At 40.2% G+C, this 12,147-nt stretch overlaps 2 protein-coding genes across 2 annotated transcripts; one reads left to right on the top strand and one right to left on the bottom strand.

Annotated features, from left to right (window-relative positions):
• The first annotated feature begins 4,796 nt into the window (after window positions 1-4,796).
• LOC110453999 (leucine-rich repeat-containing protein C10orf11 homolog) lies at window positions 4,797-9,658 on the top strand. The gene is made up of 7 exons (XM_021503281.1): window positions 4,797-4,884; window positions 5,185-5,255; window positions 5,941-6,023; window positions 6,157-6,296; window positions 6,976-7,096; window positions 7,402-7,501; window positions 7,741-9,658. The coding sequence occupies exons 2-7, from the start codon at window positions 5,214-5,216 to the stop codon at window positions 7,789-7,791; spliced, it is 537 nt and encodes a 178-aa protein (XP_021358956.1). The 5' UTR covers window positions 4,797-4,884; window positions 5,185-5,213; the 3' UTR covers window positions 7,792-9,658.
• LOC110453986 lies at window positions 8,520-12,041 on the bottom strand. The gene is made up of 3 exons (XM_021503255.1): window positions 10,307-12,041; window positions 9,641-10,022; window positions 8,520-8,789 (listed from the first exon to the last, which is right to left on the bottom strand). Exons 1-3 carry the CDS (start codon window positions 10,873-10,875, stop codon window positions 8,520-8,522), a joined length of 1,221 nt encoding a protein of 406 aa, XP_021358930.1. The 5' UTR covers window positions 10,876-12,041.
• Window positions 12,042-12,147: the final 106 nt, after the last annotated feature.

Below are 12,147 nucleotides of genomic sequence, written 5' to 3'. Positions count from 1 at the left end.
TATGTATACATGTAGCTGTGTAAATTTAAAATCATCATTATCGGGTAATCTTGAACATTAAAGTAAATGTAATGATATCTTTTTTATCATATTGTTATTTTTTCATGACGCGTGATGCATTCTAAAAGATTAAACGACACACCACGTGCATTGACGCCATGTACTTAAGGCCCACTGGGAGAGTCATGTTAACATGTTGCAGCACTTCTATTCTGCACTGAGGCCACTGTCAACGTGCGAAATTCAAAGACGGTGACTCGGAACAGAGCGTACTGGCTTCCTGCAAGTGTAAAATACAGCACTCGTAAAGACATTGATTTCACATCTACCAAAACTACATAGAAAGACCACAATCGTCAACTTGCTGGCACACCAGTAACACTACGTATCGGTAAGAGTTACGAGTGGTTTACCCTCCATTTTTTTGGGAAGGAATGACATCATTTTTGCACGGATTAACCGCAACCAGGGCACGGTCTTCAAAAGGTCTTCATTGTGCATTAGTGCTAATTTCCCCTTGATACCTACAGAGTTAATTTACAAAGCCCTTCTAAATGCTAATTATAGTTAAATCCTGATAACGCGAGACTGGAATGAGGTTTTGCGACAAGAAGCAGCTACTGTAGAACGTGCAACAAAAATTCAACGCAATTTTAAATTCTGACATAGATTCATATAGAGTGCGCCAAAAATATATTCAGTGTGTCACAAAGACCCAGCAGGACCATCTCGGTGTGTCACACAGAACAAGCAGGTCCATCTCAGTGTGTCACAGAGACCCAGCAGTACCATCTCGGTGTGTCACACAGTACAAGCAGGTCCGTCTCAGTGTGTCACAGACACCAAGCAGGACCATCTCAGTGTGTCACAGAAAGCCAGCAGGACCGTCTCAGTGTGTCACAGAAAGCCAGCAGGACCATCTCAGTGTGTCACAGAAAGCCATCAGGACCATCTCGGTGTGTCACAGAAAGCCAGCAGGACCGTCTCAGTGTGTCACAGAGACCCAGCAGGACAATATCAATGAGTCACAGAGACCCAGCAGGACCATCTCAAGTGTGTCACAGAAAGCCAGCAGGACCGTCTCAGTGTGTCACAGAAAGCCAGCAGGACCGTCTCAGTGTGTCACAGAAAGCCAGCAGGACCATCTTGGTGTGTCACAGAAAGCCATCAGGACCATCTCGGTGTGTCACAGAAAGCCAGCAGGACCGTCTCAGTGTGTCACAGAAAGCCAGCAGGACCATCTCGGTTTGTCACAGAGACCCAGCAGGACCATCTCAGTGTGTCACAGAAAGCCAGCAGGACCGTCTCAGTGTGTCACAGAAAGCCAGCAGGACCATCTTGGTGTGTCACAGAAAGCCAGCAGGACCATCTCAGTGTGTCACAGAGACCCACCAGGACAATATCAATGAGTCACAGAGACCCAGCAGGACCATCTCGGTGTGTCACAGAAAGCCAGCAGGACCATCTCAAGTGTGTTACAGAAACCCAGCAGGACAATATCAATGAGTCACAGAGACCCAGCAGGACCATCTCAAGTGTGTCACAGAAAGCCAGCAGGACCGTCTCGGTGTGTCACAGAAAGCCATCAGGACCATCTCAGTGTGTCACAGAAAGCCAGCAGGACCATCTCGGTGTGTCACAGAAATCCAGCAGGACCATCTCAGTGTGTCACAGAGACCCAGCAGGACCGTCTCAGTGTGTCACAGAAAGCCAGCAGGACCGTCTCAGTGTGTCACAGAGACCCAGCAGGACCGTCTCAGTGTGTCACAGAAAGCCAGCAGGACCGTCTCGGTGTGTCACAGAAAGCCAGCAGGACCATCTCGGGGTGTCACAGAAAGCCATCAGGACCATCTCGGCGTGTCACAGAAAGCCAGCAGGCCCATCTCGGTGTGTCACAGAAAGCCAGCAGGCCCGTCTCAGTGTGTCACAGAGAGCCAGCAGGACCATCTCGGTGAGTCACAGAAAGCCATCAGGACCATCTCAGTGTGTCACATAAAGCCAGCAGGACCATCTCAAGTGTGTCACAGAAAGCCAGCAGGACCATCTTAGAGCTGAGTCACATTCATTTGCTTCCCTGCAGAGACATCATTGAAATCTGCGGCACCAACATAGGGATGCGAGCATGAGAAAAAGATGAAAAGATTCTAGAGCGAAGCAATGAAACTACACCTGAACGTTAGGTGCCTCTCTGGAAGTGTGTCATGTGACTGTTGTGTTGCTGGTGCTGTGGAGAGATAGTGTGTCATGTGACTGTTGCGTTGTTGGTGATGTGGAGAGAAAGTGTGTCATGTGACTGTTGTGTTGTTGGTGCTGTGAAGAGAAAGTGTGTCATGTGACTGTTGTGTTGTTGGTGATGTGGAGAAAATATGTGTCATGTGACTGATGTGTTGCTGGTGCTGTGGAGAGAAAGTGTGTCATGTGACTGTTGTGTTGTTGGTGATGTAAAAATCAAGTGTCCCGACTGTGTTCGGCATTCTTCTTTGGATTATTACACTGGAACTAAGACATGTTTAGAGGACATGCCAGACGAGAAAAGACTAAACCACGACCATTCCTACTACTACCAAGTCTAAACAAAGATGTACGTGACTAAACTCGAATTTTGTGACTTTGTTGTGTGGACTGAACAAGACATGCATATTGAGAGAGCGGAATAAAATGAACGATTTTGGCAAGGAATTCGAATGACAGCTGGGGACTTCCACACAACAACAAATACTCCCGAGGTTGTTTGAAAGTTTTTTTGTTGAAAAAGCAAAGCTGGACCAATGAGTGGTGTGGCAACCAACTCCCATGTGAACGAGGAAAGCGTGGTTCCGGTTAATCAGGATCATCTGTACTGTATCTGTCAGCAGTCCGAGAGCCCAGACAGAGAAATGGCAGCATGTGATATCCTTAACTGTAAATAAAATGGCTCTACCTTGGCTGCATGCAGTTTACAAAGGCAAGACTGCCAAAGAGAAAGTTGTGTTACCCTGATTGTACAAATTTACCAGACTCTAGACCAAAGAAACGAAGCAGAAAATAGTCATTTGAAATTTGAACAAACATAGATCCAGTTAACTAAGTACGAATTTGACAGTACTACATGTATGTAAATCAAAACAGAGCTTGTCATTATACTTTATCATGCTCAGATTATGAAACATGTATCCGCATTGCGGGTCCACTTTTACTGTAGTCATGTTGTCAGCAAACTGATTAAAGTCATGAGAATTGGGGATGCAGAAATTCCAGTCAACATTCTAACCCGTCATCCTTTACCTATAATCCTTCTTCGGTGATTCTCAGCAAGTTTCTGTTTTAATTCAACATTTTCCACAATGATTCAGTTACAGTCACTTTCCATAGCAATTATTGTATAAACGGCCGTTCGGGTCTGTGTATGTTGTACACGGTCACTTACAACTGTTACCTCACCAGTGTGATCATGTTGTTTAATATCTGTCACCGTAACCTGCACTTCATCTTGTCGCCTTTAGTCGAACACTTGAGGGAGTGATTGTCCAGGTTCACCATTATTCTTGTTCCTCTCGTTGTTTGATTCTGGTACCACGAAGAGGGGTTGGTGAAGTAAGTGTTGTTACTTCGTGGTCAGGACCAAACTTCTTAGAAGTGTCCAAGTCTATACGTCTGCATGGGTACAGAAGAGATGGCCTGTAAAAAAAATAAGACAGACTGTATATATAACCAATACACTGTTTATGTCACATTTGATAATGCATCGTTATGCATATAAGACTGGAATAAATAAAAATGGCACTGACCTAGTCGCCATTGATCGTTATATAACATGACAACACACCAAAACTATTTTATTTGATCATTTGCGGTTATATTCAATGCAATGATATGCATAACATAATATGAACACTTTAGCTATAAATTAGATTATGTTTAAAAAGAAATGAGACATATTCTATTTTTCAAAAATTACATTTAATTTAATGTTTATTTAGCTCACCTGCCCGACGCGCAGCGTCCGTCGTCCGTCCGTCAACTTTTCCCTTTCAAACGCTTCTCGTCTTGAACGGCCCTGTTGATTTCGACTAAATTTGGTCTGGAGCATCCTTAGACCAAGGGGACTCAATTATGTATAAACGGTGGGTGTAGACCCCCTGGGGGCAGAGGAGCGGGGCCCAATAGGGGAAATTCAGGTAACCTATAAAATTCTTCTTCTACCATAGGGATTTAAGGGAGCATCCTAATTAGGTCTAGAGCATCCTTGGGCTAAGGGGACTCAATGTTGTATAAACGGTGGGTATGGACCCCCTGGGTGCAGAGGGGCGGGCCCAATAGGGGAAATTGAAGAAAAACATTTAAAAGCCTTCTTCTACCATAGGGATTAGGGCAATTATCCCGATTTTGTCTGGAGCATCCTTGGGCCAAAGGGGACTCAATGTTGTATAAACGGTGGTATAAGACTTCCTGAGTGCAGAGCTGCGGGGCCAATAGGGAAATTCGAGGTTTATTTTTTGTTTGTACCATTAGAGGAATTTTATGTAATAAGAATAATTTACCATGGTTGCATTATTATCAAGGTGAGCGATACAGGCCCTCTGTGTCTCTTGTTAATAATTAGGGTCCTGATATGATATCATCAGTATAGCAAATATACGTGGTTTACAACAATATCGTAAAGAAGCATTGTTTAAGGTAGGATTTTTAGGGGGTGGTCATCGATGGGCAAATCGATAAAAGTTGAGTTGTTTCGGTTACTTTTGGGGAACCATATAATAACTTCTGCAAGTCTATTATATCCTACTTTCATTTTAATGCAAGCACCGGAAGTGCGCAAAGAACTCTGGGAGTCGAAACTAAAATAACATTAAGTACAGAACACATGACAGGTCTCGTACGTCTACCGTTTATTGGAGAATTAAGGTAAGCATGTGAAGTTAATGATTCTATAGCATGACTTTTAAATACTGCCTCGGCTTTCATTATTAAGAGGAAACTTAACAGTTAAAGCGAATGACTCGAGAGACGTGACCAACATAAACGTCTGAAGTGTACGCCAGGCTACTACTGATCTACATTAATATTATTGCCTTGCGGCATGTGATTTAGCGCGAGGTAATATTTTCAACAGCATACATCCATATATAAACCTTGCCATGATTTTTTTAAGAAAAATGTATTTGTTTGAGTAAAAGGTGTTTTATTTCATGATGTTAATTTCAGAATTGAGGATGTAATAATCAAGAATTGAAATGGCAACTATTGAGTGGAATAGACAAAACCTAGCTTATCAGGTAGGTATTAACCGAGCTTAGCAGGTAGGTATATAATAATTTGTCAATTATGACTATCATAAGATAATTACTGCCATAAAATAGGGTAAAGTTACAGGAAAATTTTGACAATTATCATGCAATATATCTTATTTTAAGCTGTTTTCTAAATTTTAAAAAGAAATATTCTTATTTTGTAATCATATTTTTCACAAGTCCAAAGGATCCTTTAAATTAGGTTAGGTGATTCACTAGTCCTTGCTGAAATCTACTAGTGTTAGTGTCGGTCCCTGACGACCAGATTTGGATTTGAACTGGAACCTTCCAAACTCTTCATGGATGTTCTACCAATTCAGCTCTCTAGTCAAAAGTGAATGAAGCAGTCCAGTTCTGATACATCCCTCCCTCCTTTTATCAAGTTTTTGGCTCTGAAAACAACACTATTTACAACCCATGGCACCACTATAACAGAAGAGAAATGCACGGCCAGTAGTGATAGGCAATCGGTTTAAAATCACAATCGATAATCTGTTTGTAATCAGAAGTAGTAAACCGATCGATGATCGATTGCATAATCAGTTCATGGTTTTATGGGACTGAATTTCAGAATACCTGAATACATGAAATTTATAAGTTTAGATATGATATTAGGTTACAATGGAGTGTACATTAGTTTTTATGTTTATATACCGTTTCTCTCCACCAGAGTCTGACAGAGGTGCCCCCTGAGCTGATTGAGCATGAGGGAAGCAGGACTGCTGAGCTGGACTTGACACATAATAAAATATCATATCCTTTAAATTTATTCTAAAAAAATTGTAAATCAAACTTGTCAAAGATTTGTTTATGTTTTTAAACCTTATCAGAATAGTTGCTGTGTGAACAAAGAAACATAAAGATTGTTTCCTTACAGCAGTTGTACAGATCTGAGGTTTCTTGTAGATTATCCCCACTTAACCACGCTGATCCTGGATCACAATCTAGTGGGATCACATGTCAAACTACCCGCCATGAACAAACTCCACACTCTTTGGCTCAACCACAACAAAATCTCTAATCTCAGTAAGTTTGCCTTTGCAATATCCATTACTTAGTCAAAATCAGTCTTGAATTAAAGATTTCTTATGATGTTGAATTAAGTCTTGAATTAAAGATGACTTATGATGTTGAATTAAGTCTTGAATTAAAGATTTCTTATGATGTTGAATTCTGTCTTGAATTAAAGATTTCTTATGATGTTGCAGTGATAAAATTTACATTTAAGCCGTGTGAATAAGTTTGCTTGTAGAAATGCTATTTGCTTATGATTCATAGAACAATGTAGAAAATGTATGGCAACCTGGTGGTAAAGGTATATTTATTGGCTATATATTTCTTGGCTATATATTTTCATTTCTTCACAGTATATTTAATTAAAAGTGTTAAAAGTAAACATGAAATCATCCACCATTTCCACACTGTGATTACTTCTGATATTAAAGTAACAAGACTCATAGGAAAATATGTACAAATGACTACTACTGTAGTATTATATTACAGTACAGGTTATACTGTATTGTTACTGTAGTATTATATTACAGTACAGGTTATACTGTATTGTTACTGTAGTATTATATTACAGTACAGGTTATACTGTATTGTTACTGTAGTATTATATTACAGTACAGGTTATACTGTATTGTTACTGTAGTATTATATTACAGTACAGGTTATACTGTATTGTTACGCTCCCTCTTCTCAGGTACATTTGTAGCTGCGCTCGTTAAGAGTTGTCCCAACCTGCGACATCTGTCAATGATGAACAATGAAGCAGCTCCCAGTTTCTTCAATGGTGGCACATTCCAACAATACATGGACTACAGGTTCAATGTGTACATTTGTTAATGAAAATCATATTGTTTTGGTCACTGTTTGGGTTTCTTAAGAAGTTTGCATGTTTACAGACTGAGAATGAAGCCTAACATCAACAATGTTTACTGATTGAGGATTAATCTTTAAATTAATATCATATACTATTATTAACATTCATTGTGGTTGATACATTGATTTATCATCCTGAGATTATATTTTCCATGACCAGAAGTAGTAAAGCCAGGGTTAAATAAATATGCATCAAAATTTTGTGAATGAAGTGAGATAATACTTCTATTGATTGTCCTGTCTGTAGGTACTATGTCATCAGTCGCCTGCAGAAGTTGGATGCCCTGGATGATAAAGTCATACAAGAAAATGAAAGAGCAGAGGCTGAGAGGATTTATGGTAGATCTGTAAGTATATTTATTATACTGAATAAGGAAAGGTTCAAAATAATTCCAGTTGTGCTTGATATCTTAAAAGTAGATAGTTAACAACTCTAGAAGATCAGATCTAATTTGTTTTAAACTTACTGCCAAACGTCGTAGATAAGAATCGTTTCACTATAAAACATGATATTTAATTAAGTAACTTTGTATTTCCCAATAACCAATGTATATGTCTTGATCTTGTGTTACATTCAACATTACAGAAATCAAGGAGGAAGAGTACAAAGAAAAAGCTGGAACAAGATAATAGCTAGATAAATGTGTGTAAATGTTCAGTCTCAGGTGAATTACTGTTATTTGGTGCTAAAATGACTCGAGGATTAACCTTTCGTGGTGCTGTGGGTCCACAGTGAACTGCGTTATGTGGTGATGAAGGTCCACAGTGATCTGCGTTATGTGGTGCTGAAGGTCCACAATGAACTGCATTATGTGGTGCTGAAGGTCCACAGTGAACTGCGTTATGTGGTGATGAAGGTCCACAGTGAACTGCATTATGTGGTGCTGAAGGTCAACAGTGAACTGCGTTATGTGGTGCTGAAGGTCCACAGTGATCTGCGTTATGTGGTGCTGAAGGTCCACAATGAACTGCATTATGTTGTGATGAAGGTCCACAGTGAACTGCGTTATGTGGTGCTGTAGGTCCAGTGAACTGCGTTGTGTGGTGCTGAAGGGCCAACGTGAACTGCGTTATGTGGTGCTGAAGGTCCACAGAGAACTGCATTATGTGGTGCTGAGGGTCCACAGTGAACTGCGTTATGTGGTGCTGTAGGTCCACAGTGAACTGCTTTATGTGGTGCTGAGTCCACAGTGAACTGCGTTATGTGGTGCTGAGGGTCCACAGTGAACTGCGTTATGTGGTGCTGCAGGTCCACAGTGAACTGCGTTATGTGGTGCTGCAGGTCCACAGTGAACTACGTTATGTGGTGCTGTAGGTCCACAGTGAACTGCATTATGTGGTGCTGTAGGTCCACAGTGAACTGCGTTATGTGGTGCTGTAGGTCCAGTGAACTGCGTTGTGTGGTGCTGAAGGTCCAACGTGAACTGCGTTATGTGGTGCTGAAGGTCCACAGTGAACTGCGTTATGTGGTGCTGCAGGTCCACAGTGAACTGCGTTATGTGGTGCTGAGTCCACAGTGAACTGCGTTATGTGGTGCTGAAGGTCCACAGTGAACTGCGTTATGTGGTGCTGAAGGTCCACAGTGAACTGCGTTATGTGGTGCTGAAGGTCCACAGAGAACTGCGTTATGTGGTGCTGAAGGACCACAGAGAACTGTGTTATGTGGTGCTGAGTCCACAGTGAACTGCGTTATGTGGTGCTGAAGGTCCACAGTGAACTGCATTATGTGATGCTGAAGATCAAACCTTTTTGTATACTTAACCATAAAATAGCTCTCAATATATTTTATTTATGTAAAGTTGTCAATAATTCTTTTGAAATAAATGCAATTTATTTTGAAAAACATGACTTATATATACACTACATTCTAGCCATTGCAACTTCATAGTAAAGGAATTTTGTGTCTTGATGAGGTTAAAAGCTCATTGAATGACGACAAAAATATACTGTGATACTATCATGTGTTTTGGAACATACCATACCTCCTATTGAGATTTACCAACATATTTGGTAGTGAATTAAGTCAAGTGCTGCTGACTAGAAGTTGGCAGAGTGTTTGTCTAAAATAAATAGTTGTGTCCCTCTACAGAGCTATCAGGTGTTTCTGTTCAGAGGAACCCACTTTGAGTCCTGTCTGTTACATTTTCCCAGCTTTTGTTTAAAATTTTGGTTAACAAACTAACTGTATAAAGGGACAAGTTTATGAAGAAAGAGCCTTTGATCAAAATTAGTTTTTGTATTTCATCATATGACTTAACAGTACTTTCATGTATTTTATGTTTTGATAGAATTCTTCAGTTGATTTAAGATTTTAAACTTGCATGAAATATTTAGATATGAATTTCACATACACAGGTGAATTACAATTTAAAAAATGACTGAAATTTGTACATAAATCGTCAACATGAAAATAGATTTGTGTTTACTTCTATATAAGTACAGTGAAACCTGACTTTACAGCACCTGACTAACCAACATTGACTTACCGCACCCCTGACTAACCAACATTGACTTACCAGACATCTGACTAACCAACATTGTCTTAACAGACCCCTGACTAACAGACATCTGACGCACCAACATTGACTTACCGGACCCCTGACTAACAGACATCTGACTAACCAACATTGACTTACCAGACATCTGACTAACCAACATTGACTTACCAGACATCTGACTAACCAACATTGACTTACCAGACATCTAACTAACCAACATTGACTTAACAGACCCCTGACTGACAGACATCTGACTAACCAACATTGACTTACCGGACATCTGACTAACCAACATTGACTTACCGGACATCTGACTAACCAACATTGACTTACCAGACATCTGACTACCCAACATTGACTTAACAGACCCCTGACTAACGGACACTTGACTAACCAACATTGACTTACTGGACCCCTGACTAACCAACATTGACTTACAAGACCCCTGACTAACCAACATTAGTTACCGGACCCCTGACTAACCAACATTGACTTAACAGACACCTGACTAACAGACATCTGACTAACCAACATTGACTTTCCAGACATCTGACTAACCAACATTGACTTAACAGACACCTGACTAACAGACATCTGACTAACCAACATTGACTTTCCAGACATCTGACTAACCAACATTGACTTAACAGACACCTGACTAACAGACATCTGACTAACCAACATTGACTTACCGGACACCTGACTAACCAACATTGACTTACCAGACCCCTCACTAACCAACATTGATTTACCGGACCCCTGACTAACAAACATTGACTTACAAGACCCCTGACTAACCAACATGACTTACCGGGCCCCTGACTAACCAACATTGACTTACCAGACATCTGACTAACCAACATTGACTGAACAGACCCCTGACTAACAGACATCTGACTAACCAACATTGACTTACCGGACATCTGACGAACCAACATTGACTTAACAGACCCCTGACTAACGGACACTTGACTAACCAACATTGACTTCCCGGACCCCTGACTAACCAACATTGACTTAACAGACACCTGACTAACAGACATCTGACTAACCAACATTGACTTACCAGACATCTGACTAACCAACATTGACTTACCGGACATCTGACGAACCAACATTGACTTAACAGACCCCTGACTAACGGACACTTGACTAACCAACATTGACTTACTGGACCCCTGACTAACCAACATTGACTTACCAGACCCCTGACTAACAGACATCTGACTTACCGGACCCCTGACTAACCAACATTGACTTACCAGACCCCTGACTAACCAACATTGATTTACCGGACCCCTGACTAACCAACATTGACTTAACAGACATCTGACTTACCAACATTGACTTACCGGACCCCTGACTAACCAACATTGACTTACCGGACCCCTGATTAACCAACATTGATTTACCGGACCCCTGACTAACAGACACCTGACTTTAACAACCTCGATGTCATAAATGTCAGCTTTCAATGTTACTTACACATTTCGTTATGTAAATTAGTTTTATTCTTACTTTACATCTGGTTTGTTGTGAGTAACTGTTAAAGCCTGGGCAGTTTATTACGAATGTCTATCATATAGAGATAGGAGTAAAAGGATGTTTTTTTTTTATTATTTACCTTAGGTTTTACATGTCAATCATGATTATATACTATATATACATTTGTATATTTATTGTAAACTAACCCAGTGATATTTTCCGATGCAGATTTACTATGTTCTGACATCACAATATGTTGATCAAGTTGAGTTCGACTCGTTTCCCTCGGCTGATCATGGCCTACGTTTTCCACTTGATAATTAGCTTTATTTATATAAACATTTTTAAATAGTTCCTTGAGACACTGTAACTTTATAGACTGGCCAATGGCCTCAAAGTCCATATACTTTATGTGACTGACCAGTGCTTAAACTAAATGAGTCTTGGCCCTTGTAACATGGGTACTTGACTTGAGGATATGTGTTATTACTTGGCTTTGATGATACGATGTTCCAAAGTAGGTCTAAACCATATGCCTGCACCTCGACCCCACTGGAACACTTCAGATTATTTTTCTAGCATCAGGTTTATTGGTTATATACATGCTACACTATTAGAAAAGCTCTGAATCTCAGGCAAATGTTGTTTAAGGGAGATAACTCTTAAATAAAGTTCAAATATTGATCATTATAACTCCGCTGTATTGTACAAGAAATTTGTATGTGTATATGCCTAGGTGTTCAGATAAGTCGGAGAATAAAAAGATAAATTATTCAAATTGTTTCAAAGTTGTATTCTAAATGCTCATGCAGACTATCCTGTAGACCCTCAAGTTCATCGTCTTGCACATTGCCAGTACATTATGATTTACTGCATTAAATTGGAAAACAGGAACATTTTCAGTGATTTGACACACGGCCAGTCAACCTAAAGAGGTTACGTCCTAGGTACAGAGTTATGTTCCTCAGCATTTTATTCCTTAATGCAAAGAATGATTTAAAAGCACCTAA

This window comes from Mizuhopecten yessoensis, unplaced genomic scaffold (assembly GCF_002113885.1).
Source record: "Mizuhopecten yessoensis strain PY_sf001 unplaced genomic scaffold, ASM211388v2 scaffold7597, whole genome shotgun sequence".
Lineage (NCBI taxonomy): Eukaryota > Metazoa > Mollusca > Bivalvia > Pectinida > Pectinidae > Mizuhopecten > Mizuhopecten yessoensis.
This window is presented reverse-complemented; position numbering and strand designations above follow the sequence as displayed.

Coding starts and splice junctions, on each gene's coding strand:
- LOC110453999 (XM_021503281.1), top strand. CDS start 5,214: ATGGCAACTATTGAGTGGAATAGACAAAACCTAGCTTATCAG. Junction 6,297..6,975: donor CAACAAAATCTCTAATCTCA/GTAAGTTTGCCT, acceptor CCCTCTTCTCAG/GTACATTTGTAGCTGCGCTC. Junction 7,097..7,401: donor CAACAATACATGGACTACAG/GTTCAATGTGTA, acceptor TCCTGTCTGTAG/GTACTATGTCATCAGTCGCC.
- LOC110453986 (XM_021503255.1), bottom strand. CDS start 10,875: ATGTCTGTTAGTCAGGGGTCTGGTAAGTCAATGTTGGTTAGTCAGGGG. Junction 10,023..10,306: donor GTCAGATGTCTGTTAGTCAG/GTGTCTGTTAAG, acceptor TCCGTTAGTCAG/GGGTCTGTTAAGTCAATGTT. Junction 8,790..9,640: donor GTTGGTTAGTCAGGGGTGCG/GTAAGTCAATGT, acceptor GTGGTCCTTCAG/CACCACATAACGCAGTTCTC.